Source organism: Phaseolus vulgaris, chromosome 5, assembly GCF_000499845.2.
Source record: "Phaseolus vulgaris cultivar G19833 chromosome 5, P. vulgaris v2.0, whole genome shotgun sequence".
NCBI lineage: Eukaryota > Viridiplantae > Streptophyta > Magnoliopsida > Fabales > Fabaceae > Phaseolus > Phaseolus vulgaris.
In genome coordinates, this window is record NC_023755.2 from 13,541,145 (window position 1) to 13,557,387 (window position 16,243).

Genomic DNA, 16,243 nt, shown 5'->3' on the forward strand with positions numbered 1-16,243 from the left:
CAGACATTGTCTCAATCCCACACGCATCCTCACTCCTCTCACTTTTCTCTCTGTTCGTGTTCCCCGTTGAGGAAAAAAGAAAAACCTGGTATATTTGAATTACAAAGAAATGGCTCCAAGGGACAGAGCCACCGCACTCGCCGGACCCGGTCCAAGCCCAACACAGGCCCACAAAGAGATTCGCTACAGAGGCGTCAGGAAACGCCCTTGGGGCCGCTACGCCGCCGAGATCCGCGACCCGGGCAAGAAAACCCGCGTCTGGCTTGGCACCTTCGACACCGCGGAAGAAGCCGCACGAGCCTACGACACCGCTGCGCGCGAGTTCCGAGGCGCCAAAGCCAAGACCAATTTCCCCACACCTTCCGAGCTTCTCGTAAACAACCATAGCAGCAACAACAACAACGCGCGTAGCCCTAGCCAGAGCAGCACGCTCGACTCTTCCTCTCCGCCGCCGCCGCCGCTCCTTGACCTTACGCTCACCCCTCTGTCTGCCGCGGTCCTGCCAGTGGCACGTCCGGTCCTCTTCTTCGATGCCTTCGCGCGTGCAGACGCCGTGGCCGCCGTCGGCCGCCGCGACACGTGTGGCTTCGGACGTCCGGTCTCCGATTTCCGTCGCGGCGACTCAAATTCCGAGCGACGTGCGCTCCTGGATCTCGATCTCAACGTGCCTCCTCTTCCCGAGGTTGCGTGATTGAAGAATCTCCTCACGAATAGATCTCGTTTTTCGCAATTTTTTGCACCCTTTTTTTTTCAAAGCATGTGTGTGAGGTATTACCCATTTTGAATGGACAGCATGAGCAAAGTAAGTGGTAGCTGACATCATCATGCTCGGATTTGTTGACTTTCGTGGCAAAGATAACCAGGATGTTTTGTAAATATGTTATGACGAAGACTTATAGCAAACGCTGTTTTGCTTTTTTGCAACTGAGTACTCATCCACAGTAGTATCTCATGTTGTTTCTGCATTTTCTCACAACTTCACATATATAATATTCTCATTTTATTTGTCTTGAGAATTTTCTATCAACAACTGGCATTCTTATGGTGACCTTGTCCATTTGTGCGTAGTGATTTTTGTGTATTTTCCAGTTGATCCTGGCTGTTGTTGTTGGATTTGGTTGAGATCTGACATCACAGACATGTCGCCGGCATTGTTGTGCTATTGATTAGGCTTTTGTCGTGGTGGTTTCTATTAACTCTACCTAAAATCATGATAAATTAAACCTTGGTATTGCTGTGTGGTGTCAGCAGGGGTCCCACTTAGTTGCAGGTTTTGTTAACCAAATTGGATTAGTGAGACTTAAGTTAAAGAGAGGAAACGTGATTACATAGCAATTGAAAATATGATCAATCCAGATAGTATTATAAATAATAATAATAATTAATTTGCGATCCAATCCCTGTAACCGGTGAATCCGATTCGATTTGAAAGAGGGAAATTAAGAAAAGAGAGAAAAGGTGGTTTTTGAGGGATTTGATATGATGAGGAGCGTGGGTACTTGATTAAATGGAGGTGCAGATGAGAGGGTTATCTTATCCCGTTGCGGCGCGGATCTCAATGCCATGTTTAATCCTACGGCTGTGAGAGTGGGCCCACAGACTATAAAGTGAAGAGAGTGGTTCATTGTTTCTTATTTTGGTACTAAGAATGCATTCATGCATTGTTGTTGTATGGGATGCAGTGCGCAGGCGGCACCGACGGCAAAAACGCTGCGTAAAAAGAAAGAGCGAATGAGAAGTGAGCGTGTCTGGCGGTGGGTCCCACGTGGGCATTCCGTGTTGACTATGTGCCTGTCGGAGTTGATGTTGTCTTCACGTGATGTTTCTGCGCCCCCATCTTTCCTGTGTCTCCACCTTTTCCCACTCTTTCTTCTTCGTCCTTTCCAATTCTTTTTTTTTTTACCTTTTTCCATCATTGCTTCACAATACATACATAATCAAAGAACCACTTTGTGCCAACTAACTACAATAACAATCAATCAATTTTTTTTTGGCCTCAACAATAATATTTTTAATTATTCATATACTTTCTAAACATATACCCTTTAATAAGATTAAAAGAAAATTATTTTTATGTATCATATAAGTTTTTACGCTATAGATTCATTAAAAAATACATTAAAAATAATTATTATAAAATTCCACAATCTTATCGTATATAATAAATTTTATTATTAAAAGAGCAGGAATCTATGACTGAGTGGCGTATACTTGTAGTTAAATAAAATTAAAAGGAATGATGACTGGTCATGGAATTTTATCTCTAATGAAGAAAATAAATATTGAAATTGTTTTATAAGGTGAACCATTTTTTTTCTTAAAAAATGGACTCTTAATCTCATCCCTGTATTCTTCGAAATAATTGTTTGTGCGTAAATGATAAAATATGCTTCTAATATAAAATGAAAGCGATAGAATCATTGCTGTTCTTCTATTTATTGAAATTATAAGAATTAAAAAAAGAGTATACGATATTTAACTAATAAAGTTTGAAAGGACAACTTCCTTAAAAAAATAGATTATGAAAAAAAATGGATAACAGTAATCTATACCATTTCTTATCTAATAAATCGGCACATTAATTAAAATTGAAACACACGCACATACTGTATTTGAAGCCATAAAACTTTGTATTTGACCTACTTATTGTTAAAACTTAATGTATTATTGTGTTAAAACTTCGTATACTACTATTAAATTATTGTATTTATTGTTGTATAATCGGGTTAGGGTCGTAAGAATTATATACTCCTATCTTTTTTGGTCGGAAGAATTATATACTCCTATCCTTTTTTGGTCGGTCTATACTTTAACTCCTTTTTCTGCAAACTCTTTCCTTCCCTTAGATTGTTCCACCTCTCGATTTTCTCATAACCCATACTCGGTTGGTACTTGTAGAAGACACTCTGACGTTCAAGTCAGTTTTAGTATTCAACGCATGGTAATCAGATCATGACGTATCTTTCTTATTGGGCCAGATTAGAAAGCTTAAGTCATATTAGAAGTGTATTACCTAACTCTTGATTGCTTATTAACTTCACTAACTTGCTTAACTATAATTGGATTTGTGGTGTCGGTTGGCCATTGATGAGAACTGAGACATGATATCAGTCGTACGATTCTTACCAGTACAGTGTGAAATCGAGTTTTTGACGCTAGTAGATGGTATCAACTCGAAGCATGACAAGCGAGAGGATGACTAAAATTGACCAAACCACGCTGTTGTTGTCTCTGCAGAGAGAGATGGTTGAGCTGAGAAGAAGGAATGAAGAAGTAAGCAGGAAATCCAAGCTCTCAGCAGGGAGAACAAGAATATGAAGAGGAAGTTGATCGAGGGAGGATGGTCCGTTGTGCCAACTAATCTTGTTGGTAGGTTGTTCACCTCCCCTCCCAACCTGAGAGCGGATGAGGAGACCAAGGACAATGCCCCCACTCAGGAGATGGATGGTGAGTCCTATCCTAACAAGATGGTCCACATGACCGGTACCATGGATTCTATGCGTCGACACCTTTTTACTGATTCCATTATTGGGGTTCCACTGCCGGAAAAGTGGAAAGGCTTCAACATGGATCACTATGATGGCACGACCGATCCAGATGAGCACATGGATTCGTACACTACACACATGAGCCTGTATACCTCGGACGATGTGATCCTGTGCCGAGTGTTTCCCAGGTCGTTGAAGGGAGGACCTCTTAGCTAGTTCACAAAGCTCCCTCCCAACTCCGTCGACAGCTTTGCGATGCTGATGTCCAAGTTTGAGATGCAGTTTGCCCCGATCCGACCGCACCACCTGACCTCCATTGCCCTGGTTGGTATCCGCCGGAGAAGGGAGAGTCTTTGAGAACCTTTGTCGACAGGTTCGACAAGGTGGCAATGAGCATTCGAAATCTCAGCCCAGACGTGGCCATGCACCACATGCTGACGACCTTATGTCCAGGACCGTTTGCTGATAGCCTCTGCATGCAATCGACCGCTGGCTTGGACGAGCTCAAAAAGAGAGCTGCCAAGTACATGCAGTTGGAGGAACTGAGAGATTTTCGCAACCAGGCCCGAGCGGAGGCCAACAGTGAGAAGGGGAAGGAGGAGAAGGAACGCCAGGGCCGATCAGCCAATCGCGGGGACAAAAGAAGGGATAACTCGGGCAGCCAGTTCTCAAGATACACCCCCCTGATGGCCGAGAGGGGTAGGATCCTGGACGAGGCTCTCAACGCCAAGCTAATCCCTCCACTCAATAAGGCATCAAGCCCAGAAAATGCCGACCGCAGGAAGCAGTGCCGGTACCACAAGAACAGTGGACATTCCACCGAGTAATGTCAAGCCCTTAAGGATAGGATAGAAGAACTTATCCAAGCGGGCACCTACAACAATTCGTCCAGGGTGCCCGGGGCACAAAGCGATCCCCCAAGCGGGACGAGCCCGCAAAGTGAAGAAACTACTCCCCTCTAAGGGCAAGATATAACCACCGACCGGAACGTCAGCCCAGGAAGGATGACCCTCCACGCAGAGAAGACCCTCCGCGGGAGAACGATAGGAGAGGCGACCGGGAAGTCATCAACACCATCGCTGAAGGGTTCGTCGGCGATGGAAGCTCCAACAACACCCAGAAGAAGCACCTCAGAGCGGTGCATCAGGTGAATACGGTGTCATTCCGACCGAGAATGTCGCCCATCACCTTCACTGACGACGTTTTCAAAGGTGTTGATTATCGACAGGACGACCCGATGGTGATATCGGTCGACATCAATAAATTCACCATCATGAAAACGTTGGTGGACCAGGGAAGTTCAGTAGATATCCTCTACTGGAAAACCTTCAAGGTAATGAGGATACCTGAGGCAGAGAGGGTGTCGTACGTTGATCATGTTGTCGGCTTTGCAGGTGAGAGGGTCGATACTAAAGGCTACATTGAGCTTTACACCACCTTCGACAAGGGGATGAACATCAAGACAATTAAGATTCGATACTTGGTGAGTAATGCTAACACCTCGTACAACATCCTCCTCATACGACCGTCCATCAATTGGCTGATGGCGATCGTCTCAACGCCCCACCTGGCAATGAAGTTCCCTTCATCGTCAGTAAACATTATCACGATGCATGTGGATCAGAAACTCGCACGAGAATGTTATGCCGAGAGCCTTAGGGTGGAGACGCTGCGCAACGACCGATTCCCTAAGCATACAACTTCTCGAGGACAGAAGTCTCCTCGAAGAGAAGACCACCCTACACCGATTGAAGATATAGTCGCTTTGGTGGATCTAGATCCACGGATGATCGAGGACAAGATGGAAGTCAGAGAAGAGCTGCGCCGAGTGCCTCTTCTTGATGAAGAACACTCAGTATCTGTGTCAACACGGCCATAGCAGCTGTTGAGGCCGAGTTGATGCATGCCGCGTAGAAGAAGAACGTAGAACTTTTCGCATGGACGACATCCAATATGTCGGGGATTAGCCTGGATATCATGATGCACAAGCTTTAAGTATTCAAGGAAGCGTGTCCGGTGGAGCAGAAGAAGAGAAACCATGGTGAGGAGAAAAGGCTCACAACCAAGGAAGAAACTGAGAAGCTACTCTTGGTCGACTTCATCCGTGAGGCCCGATACACAACATGGTTGCCCAACATGGTGATGGTCACCAAACCGAATGGCAAATGCAGAATGTGCGTGGACTACACGAACCTAAACAAGGCTCACCCGAAGGATTCATATCTACTCCTTAACATCGACGAGCTAGTAGATGGGGCGTTCAACCACAAGATCCTTAGTTTCCTGGACGCTTACTCTGGCTACAACCAAATAAGCATCCACCCCTGGGACAAGGAGAAGACAACCTCCGTGATGGACGATGCCAATTACTACTATAAGGTAATGTCATTCAGCCTGAAGAACGCTGAAGCAATTTACCAATGGCTCATAGACGACATCATGGTGAAGTCTGACTCTTGCGACCAACACATAAAATACCTTGAAGAGGTTTTCGAAGCCATCAGGCGTACGAACATGAGGCTCAACCTCGAGAAGTCAACGTTCGGGGTTGAAGGAGGAAAACTCTTGGATTTCATGCTAACCCACCGGGGAATCAAGGCCAATCCGGACAAGTGTCAGACGATCACCGAGATGCGGAGCCCCCAGAACATAAAGTAGGTTCAACAACTGATAGAACGTCTTACCGCCCTCTCCAGGTTTGTCCCCGGGCTGGTCGAGATAACTAGGCCGATGGTGCAGCAGCTCCGCAAGGAAGCTAAGTTCAGTTGGGATGAGAAGTGTGAAGAAATCTTCCAACAGTTAAAGAACTTCTTGTCATCACCGGTAGTCATCCAAGACCTGACCAGCCCGTTGTGGTGTACTTGGCGGTCTTTGAGGAAGTGGAGCACTGCACTAGTTCAAGAGGTGGAGAATGAAGAACGACCAATATACTTCATCAGTTGGACGCTCCATGAAGCCGAGACGAGATACCAGATGATCGAGAAGGTGGCCCTCATCCTAGTCCTAACGGCCAGGCGAATGCGCCCATACTTCCAGAACCACTCCATCACGGTAAAAACTGACTACCTTATTTTTAAAATTTTATCTAAACCCGACCTTGCAGAACGAATGATAACGTGGTTGGTTGAGCTTTCGGAGTTCGACATCCGGTACAAACTGAGAGGTGCCATAAAATCCCAATGCTTGGTCGACTTCTCCACTGAGCGCACAACTTTGCTGGACCTCTTGGCCGGATGGACGCTATACGTGGACGACTCCTCCAACAAGACTGCATGTGGAGCAGAAGTCGTCCTCGAAGGACCTGGTGACCTCCTCTTTGACCAAGCCCTCCAATTTGGGTTCAAGGCCACCAATAACCAACCCGAGTACGAAGCTCTTCTTGTCGGGCTGAACTTGGCATACGACATGGGAGCTCGCGAGGTAACTTGCAAGAGCGACTCCCAAGCTATGATCTATTAGAGCAAAGGAGAATTTGAAGTGAAAAAGCCTTTGCTCCATAGGTACTATCACACGGTCCACAACAACATCACTAGGTTTCAAAGGGCAACGGTAGAGCACATCCGCCAACAAGAGAACGACAAAGTCATCTTGAACGAACGAAAGAAGCGGCTTGACAAAGCAAAAGGTCGATGGACCGAAGAACTGTTAGAAGTCCCGTGGGCATATCACTGCACCCCCAGACATCCTCAGAAGAAACACCGTACAACCTAACTGATGTGAGTTGATTTTAGGATTGTTCATTTGATTAGTGACACTTTACTTAGATTTAGATTTTAGGACAAATATAGGTGAGAAGCCTAAGGAAAATTCCCACTGGACATTAACTTAACAAGTGTTAAGTAGATGTAAAGGTTCATTTCCATAAGGGCAAAGGAAAAATACAATTAATGATGAGAATCAATGACAAATTAGGTGCAGAATTTAAGCAAACACAAGGTGAGCAATTATAAAGACCGAATTGAAAATTAAAGAACAAGAACAAGACATATTTTGGAATTGAAAATAGGAATGGAAAGAGATGAGTGAAAGGAAACTTAGGAGATATGGAATTGTAAAAGGAGCACGCCACTTGAATGGTAAATTGAATCCAAGATAAGTGCAGATGCCGCCACTTGAAAGCTCACAACACTCACAAGATAAGACCAATTTAGGAGGAGAATCTCCCACTCACAATTCTAACACAATTTGTGTATAGTAATTTTACTCTTCATTCAACATATGAATACATGAGGTAGACCTCCCTATTTATAGATTTTAGGAGCCTTGGAAAAGAAGAAAAAAAGGGTAGAATGGAAAAAGGGAAAAAATGGGCAGCCATAGGGTTTGACTAAGTCAATCCCGTATTCTAGACTTATCCTTCTAGAAACTAGGTCAAAATGCCTTCAAATGGGCTAGGAACAAGCTAGAATGCTACCCACACCCCCTACTATGCTAAAGACACTTTATTCTAGCTTATTTATACTATTTGGACCCCTACAAATGAGCCCAAATTATTTACAACATTTTCTAAATATTTAAGAAGACTAATAGGAAGAACCTCAAGTGCTCTGGACCTTGTCCATTCCTCCTATTGATGAGGTCTTCCTTTGCATGTTGAGATGACCCTTCATAGTTGGCATCCTTGGTGATCTTCTTGTGAACTTGGTTTTGGGGTCTTTGTGGGTTTGCATCACTAACGTACGGGACCAAAGGAATGATCCCGGTCGAGGTAGGCGAATCTACCGTCCGAAGGAAGATGTTTGATCTGACCTTGAATGAAGAAAGTCTCTCGGTCAACCTAGATCTGATCAATGAGCTATGCGACAAGAACAAGATTCGAGAAGCAGCATGCAAGCTTCGGGTGGCAAGACGTTACAACAAGAAGGTCCGAATGAGGAGTTTTCATAAGGGAGACCTCGTCTGGAGAATGAGAAGCGATGCAAGGAAGAATGAAGGCAAGTTCTCATCCAACTGGGAAGGGCCCTTCCGCATCCGAGAAGTTACAGCTGGGGAGGCGTACCACCTAGAGTGGTTCTCAGGCAAAACTGTACAGAGAACGTGGAATGTCACACACATCAAGTTTTACTATAGTTAATGAATAAAATTCACGCACTCTTTCCTCATCCAACCGTTTTTTCCCTAAGGAGGGTTTTTGGCCGGACAGGTTTTAACGAGGCGTTTTTCTTCAACTCTTTGCAATTCAAAGTTCACGCATCTTTCGACGCTCGATTCGGTCTGGATGAAGCCTTAACCGACATACCCTGCCGACATTGCACAAAGCTCGGTTCGGTCTGGATGAAGCCTTAACCAGCATACCCTGCCGACACCGCACAAAGTTTGGTTCGGTCTGGATGGAGCCCTAACCGACATACCCTGCTGATACCGAAAAACTTTGGTTCGGTCTGGATGAAGCTCTAACTGGCACATATTGCCGATACCCAAAGACATGGTCTGGTCAAGGATGAAGCTTTAATCAGAATACCTTATCGACATCCTGATGACTCGGTTTGGTCTGGATGAAGCCTAAACCAGCATACCCTGCCGAAACCTTAAAACAAATTACAAGCACGAACAGGCTGGTTACTTAACTTGTTCAATTTTCTTTGTGCAATTAAGTTATCCGACCGACTACTTAACTTAATAAAAAAGCCACAATATGCAAAGAAGCGACCATTTCATTCACAAAGAAAGATACAAGGAGGCCACACCCCGACCTTAGAGGAAAAGCGATAAAAGGCCACATCCTGGCCGAAGGAAACAAAACACTGAAAGCCTAAGACTTAATGGTCTTCGCCTTCAGCACCCTCGATCGTAGTAGGTTGAGCTGCACTCTCCAAGGCCCTCACCTCGGCCCTCGGCAAGATCCGACCCTCAAACACTTTGCTTTCGGGGTCAAACTCACCGGATGGTGACTGATCGTTGTAGAAGACGTGAGCCTGTCAGACGACCTGGAAGAAACTTTGGTTAAGCAGCTCCAAAGTCTCATCAATGTTCCTATCCAACTCTGCCTCGACTGCTCCCTTCTCGGCCTTCAGCTCAGAATTCTCGGCATGCAACATCGAGTTCTTGTTGTCGGCCTCCTCCACAACTTTTTCATGCGGGCAGGCTAATCTTCAACCCCTGGATAACCTCTCGGGTCGGCTCGGGCAGGCTAATCTTCACCCCCTTCGCAAATTGTAAGTCACCTCCAACACCTGGAAACCTCCATGGTGCGGTCGGTCGCAGAAGGGGGGATCGGGCGCTTGAAGTTGTCAATTAGGGGCAAGTCAACGTCGATCGATGCACGACGAGGAGGGGGCGGTGTCGGCGTAACCCCGGGGGAGCGGGTGGTCATCGTTATCTTGCCCTCCTCTCTCGACCTCTTCTTGCTCTTTCTCGAAGGGCCAACACCGGCTGACCCCTTCCTGGCCGCCAGGGACTCGATTCTCGGCCTGCCCTTACGCTGGGCGACACTCTCCTTAAAGGCGTCCATGATTTCTGCAACAACGAAAAGCTAAGTTGGTAAAAAAACAAAGCAATCGACCGAGACTAGAGAAAACCAACATACCCTTAAAGGCTGCCCAACGAGACGTTTTTGTATACACGGTTATCAGCTTCTGTGTAGGGAGTTCCATCGGGAGTTGATCGAAGAGAGAAAGAATCTCGAGCTCCTCAGAACCCACGGTCGGACGAGACCACTCCTTAAACTTCTGAGACTTCCTAGTCCAAGACATAGGAAACCTCGACCGACCGACTTCATCAAAGAAGTACGACCCTCATCAATGCGAGTCACGTCACGCGTTAGACACCACCTGATGTCACGTCAGACATCGAGAACCCCAATCGTCACACCAAACTCAGACATCCAACCGACACATCACTCTCAAAAGACTCTTCAGATTAACCATCCTCAAGCCTTGGAGGCAAGTGTACCGGTGAGGGTCGTACGACTGATATCACGTCTCGGTCCCCATCATTGGGCCGACTAAAGTTAGTTAAGGCCCACGTCTATTGGGCCGACCAATAGTTCAAGTCCAATTATGCTCAACCAAGGTCAACAAAGCTAATTTGTGATTAGGAGCTAGGTAATGCAGCCTTAAACATGGTCCAACTCCTTAACCTGACTCAACATGGAAAACCCACCAAAGGTAATATAAATAGCACACGTTCCAAGAATCAGGTACGTCATCATATACAGTGCTCTGAGAATCGAGTACCGAACATCTTTGCTAACTTGAGCTTCAGAGTGTCTTCTGCAGGTACCCTCTGAGTCTAGATTACGAGAAGACAGAGAACCGAGGCTAGGAAGGAAGAACAAGGAGTTTGCAAGGAAGGGAGCTTGATAATAGTACGACTGATTGATAGAAGGAGATAGAAGAATCCTCTCAATAGTTCTCTAGGCCCAACCCTCACACGAAAACATTTACCATTACTCAAAGCTAGTCATTTAAAAATTGGAATCACATATGTTTTAACCTTTAACTTCATTAATACAGATAATCTAACCACATTTAAAATATTGTTTGCATTCCATCACAGTTTTCTTTCTTAAGATAAAATAATTTGATAAATTAAAAAACAATAGTGCTTAAATTATATTTAATATTAAAAGTAAGTTATATGAAAGTTTTAGTTATAGAAACAATAATGTAGATCATCTTTTAATGTAAATGTTTCACCTGCCTAGTATGTTGTTATTGTTGAGATAGTGGTAAATGAGTATCATCTCTATTTTTAATATAAGGTAACTTTATCATAATTTTATTTAAAAATAATATTTTAAAAATTCATAAACTTTTTAAAAAAGTTTAAGTTTTCGATGATCTGATGTTAGTTAAAGACACTTGTAATTGAAATATTGAATGCGATAATAAAAACTTCATTTTAAGGATGAGCCTTTTTTTTAAAATTTTTGATTGGAGGGTTTCTTTTAATATTTTCAAGATTCTCACATTATTTAAGAATTTAAATTAAAAATAATTTAGATACACATTTCTTTGTTAGTTATTCAAATCACCTTTTTAAGAACAAATTGTGATGTAGGACTGATATTAAAGATCTTTTAATATGGTAGTTTTTTTTTTTAATTTGGTACTGATTTAGTCATTAGTGTAACAATACTCAAAGATAACGATTTTTTACCTTAGACATTAGTTTTTAAATCATAATTTATGATCAAGTCGTTTATAGTTCTGACTTATAGACACTTATAGGTCCCGGTTGTTTGAGTAACCGAAGCCTATTTGTTACATAATATAATATTTTAATATACTATAGACGACAATTATTTCAAGAATCGACGTCTATACCCTTCTCTGGGCTTCTAGCATGATCTCTCATAAACTATGGTTGTAATCAAAATCGCAGTCTATGATGGTTTATTCCATAACCTAGTGCCTCATAAACTTTGGTTTTGACTATAACCATAGTCTATGATGGAAATATAAAAATTCGTTCAATTTTTTTTAATGAGTTTCCTCCTCTTAATTAACATGTTTATTTAAAAGCCCAGTCATATATGTAATAATATTTCATACAACCAGATACACATTTTTCAAATTAATGAAATCATATATATTGATAAATCATTTACATCCACCAATATATATTCCTATCTACTTCTATCTATTTAGCTAATTTCCTATACATTAGAAGCATGTTATATTAATTAAACCTATATATTATTCATTAATTGTCCTAGAGTTATAGAAGCTAATGAAGTATGTGGCCTAAACATTCCTTACATAGTCAACTGCTTCCTTATTTAATGGTTGAGCATCCATAAAATATTACAATACAAAATAAGTTTAAATTAGTGTTAAAATACATATAGTTTATTATAAACAATAATTTAAATTTGTTTACCTACTCCCAACTTTCTTTAATGCCAAAGTCTTACACAGTAGTTATTGCAAGGATTTAGAAATTAACCTTAGAGTAGAAGTGATATATTTTAAATGATACCTAAATATTTTATTATTAAAGTGAAAAGAACATATAAATAGAAATTTCAGTTATTCAGGTTTCATTTCAAAAGAACCACCATCTCTCTAGAAGTTTCATTTTCCTTTCCTCTCCCTTCTCTCTAAGATTCTAACCTTCTCGCTCATCAGTTTGACAATTGGAGTTCGTCATTAGAATAGTGGCAAAGACTACAAGACTGCTTTATCAGAATCTTTTAAAGAGTAAGTTCAATTTTACTCTTCTCTTTGAGTTAAATTTTGAACTTGTATGCATGTCTCGATCTAAGTTTACGCATGTGACTCTTTTAGCTTTAGGAATAGTCTTTGTTACCTAAGATTCCTAGTGATATAGTTAGAATTTTTATCAGGACTCTATGGTGCAGGTTAAGTTACTCTTGAAGCTTTTGGTAGGTTTGGAGTTCTTAGTGAGCATCTGCTCCAGTAAAGGTAAGGGAAGCTAGTTTAAATTTTCAATAGAACTCTAGGCTAGAAGATCTAGATGTGGGGGTGACGTGGTCACCAATTCCAAATTTTTGTTTGTAGGATTTCTTATTTTGAGTAAATTAGAAATTTATTGAAATTGAAATGTGAAATTGTAGATATAGTAGATGTTTTAGAATGTATATGAGTTTGGAATTGAATGAGTTAATGAATGTATTTTGAAAAGTTTGTTGAATCGAGTTAAATGAAATGTTTGATGAGAATTGGATATTTGATTTTAAATGATTTTGATTTAGAAATCATATATATGTATAGATTGACATAATAGTTGAATGACTCAATGAGAGTGCTTGTACAATTCTAAACAGGAACTGTCAATGTAATGTATAGAGTTATAAATTTATGAATTGAATGAAATGTTGGTTTAAAATCTAATAGGTTTATGCAGAATTTGTCTGCATATCTTGCTCAGGCGAGATAATTCTCGTTCAAGCGAGAATAAAATGAAAAAAGAGGTGCTCTCGGGCCCATTTTCGCTCAAGCGAGGCTTGGGATGAAATTATGGATGCTCTTGGGTTGATTCTTGCTCAAGCAAGAAAATTTTCACTTGAGCGAGACCCATTCTCGCTCAAGCTAAACTCTGTGTAAAAAAAAAATTCTTTTTTTATATTTTCTTTTAAAAGGTTGGTTTATTTCTTTCTGTATAGTTTCTACTTATAAATTATGTAGACTTTTATTTTATTTTATTTTATTTTATTGAAAAATCCTTTAATTAGATATTTATGTGATTTTGGATGAAATTGAGTGATTTGAAATTATACGCTTTGGTATGATGTAATTGTGTGATTTTGGATATTGTGAGATTTAGAATATGAATTTAATCAAGACATAGTATTTCCATGAAAGAAATTACCGTGTTAAGATTGTTTATGATGTGCATTGACTAGGGATTTGTCTAGAAGGAGATATCCTGACTCTCTTGAGATAATGGAATCATACAGATGAAGTTATTCAGGTGGTGAGAGTCGAAGGAGGTTCATATGAATGGGTAAGTTGTTTGAAAGATAACTAACTTGACCTGTTATATGAATTAACCTTGTCATACTAGAAGAGATGATATTGAGATTATTTATGCGCATAGCTGTGTGGATTTCACATTGAGATAGTATGACGGGTGCAAATCTCTAAGTTTAAGTCAACACACGAGTCTTCCAAAAGTATAGTCATGTGTCTATTTGTTGTGAGTTAATAGAAGTCTGACATGTGAAAGATGAATTATGATTTTTTTATAGACACTTGATGGTTTGAGAAATTGTATGAGACTTAATTAATTATGTTTATTAATTTGAAATTGGAATTATATAGAAATTTTTTTATATAGCTAGCTTACACTGTTTTTTGTTTGGGTTTGTTTCTTTATCTGTGATGATCATGTTTTACACGGGAGCAAATGAGGTTACAGGTAATAGAACTCCTCTGTGAACAGCTGAAGGATGAGATAACTTTAATTTGAATGCTTTATTTTGTTTTTTTAAAACTTTTGTATATATATTAAAATCCCTATGAAGAGGGATATCTTTTTGAGATACAATTATGAGATAGTTGTATATATTCATATGTTAATTAGATATAAGGAGAAAGCGAGAATGCTCTAGTGACAACATTAAAAATCGACGCCTTTCTCACTTGAGCGAGCTATATCTTGCTTGAGCGAGAAAGCGCCAGAAACATTGAACCATTTTATGTTTTAACAAGCCCATTAGTGCGACACAAGAAGTCACCTAACCCTAGCAAATTAGGTTAAATAGGGGGCTTGAGGCTCAACCCTAGTGTGCCAGATTGAGAGGAAAAACACCATTGAGTGACTTGTAATTCAATTGGGAGAATAAGAGGAGTAGGAAACATTATAGGAGGCAGCCTCCAAGAAGAAACATTCAGAATCTTATTTTCATGTCATCCTTGCGTGTAATAGTCATCATGAGTGGCTAATTCTACCCTTTGGGAATGAGAGTAATCTGTTCGAACTCTTATGTATTGAGATAATATTTAAATATGATATAATATTTTGTTCTTGATTGACTATTGGTATTGTTGTTTTGTTTCTAATTCTTGATCATAAAATCTTAAATCTGTCTGGAAAGTATTTTTATGGTTCTGACCTAAAATATAATACTTAAAATATTTGAGTGCTAGGAATAGACTTGAAATGTTAATTGCTATTAACGTCTGAGCTTGACTCTAATTTGTTTTTATAAATATGCGAGAAATCGATATTTAGGAAGTATCTTAATAATTTTATATGCAAGGAATCAATATAAATGAATTTTATACAGGCATCAATATTAATCAAAGAACATAATGTTACCATGCTAATCAAAATACACAAGAGTGAGAAGGATGAAACCTAATCCCTATTTTTCCAACTTGAAGCAACCAATTTTTTGTTTTGTTTTCTGATTAATCATTGCCAACACAACCACTTTCAACACAATTTTTGTTGTTCTATTTTTTATTTTGCGATCATTTTACTTCATTATTCAACTGTTTCTTGTGGGATCGATATCCTTCCTTGGGACACATTATTACTTCTGATAACACGGTGCACTTGCCATAGAAAGTTATCAAGTTTTTGGCACCGTTGCTGGAAACAGTTAGATTTGTTAGTATGAATTCCTAAATATTGTGAATATTCTAACTGTTTTTATTTTTTGTTAATAGTTCTTAATTCTTTTTTATATTTCTTTAGTTTGTTTATATTTTTTTATTTTTTTTTATCTTGTTCTGTATTTTATTTTAATTGCATATTTGTTTTAATTTTTTTATTTTATCTTCAAAAAAAATTTAATTTTTTTTTTTAAATACTCTTACTCTAGTAAATCCTTGTGCTAAGCCTTGATTTAGTTGTCTTGTATGGTATTGAGAGGTCAAATTCCCAAAGTTATTATTTGAAACAAGATTGAAAGGGTAGCCAAAAGAAACAACAAAATAAAGACAAAAGAAAGATATAGAGATACTAGAGAGAGATCCTCAACCACTTCTTTTTTTTTCCACTAATTTTTTTCAGGAGGAAAGTAACATGGCAGAAGAGCAAGCACCACCTCCTAGGAGGACACTTGGAGATTATGTCATGTATCAAGGGCCAAGACATATTTTTGGGATTGCAATACCTGCTACAGCCAAGGCCTTGAAAATAAAACCCGCTTTTCTCACTCTCATCAGTACCTATCAATTTTTAGCAATGGATCATGAAGATCCATATTCATATTTGTCTATATTTTATGAATGTTTGGGAACAAGGGGCTTTCAATCTGGTGATATTGAAAATGTTTATATGCGTTTGTTTCCTTTTTCATTGGCAGGAAATGCTAAGTTATGGCTCAAATCATATAAAAT

General features: G+C 40.3%; 2 protein-coding genes across 2 annotated transcripts; both read left to right on the top strand.

Annotated features, from left to right (window-relative positions):
- Nucleotides 1-7: 7 nt before the first annotated feature.
- On the top strand, nt 8-1,027 carry LOC137835193 (ethylene-responsive transcription factor 4-like). Its single transcript, XM_068643579.1, has one exon. It carries the CDS (start codon nt 110-112, stop codon nt 689-691), a length of 582 nt encoding a protein of 193 aa, XP_068499680.1. The 5' UTR covers nt 8-109; the 3' UTR covers nt 692-1,027.
- Nucleotides 1,028-6,218: 5,191 nt separating this feature from the next.
- On the top strand, nt 6,219-6,947 carry LOC137833988 (uncharacterized). The gene has a single exon (XM_068642056.1). It carries the CDS (start codon nt 6,219-6,221, stop codon nt 6,945-6,947), a length of 729 nt encoding a protein of 242 aa, XP_068498157.1.
- Nucleotides 6,948-16,243: the final 9,296 nt, after the last annotated feature.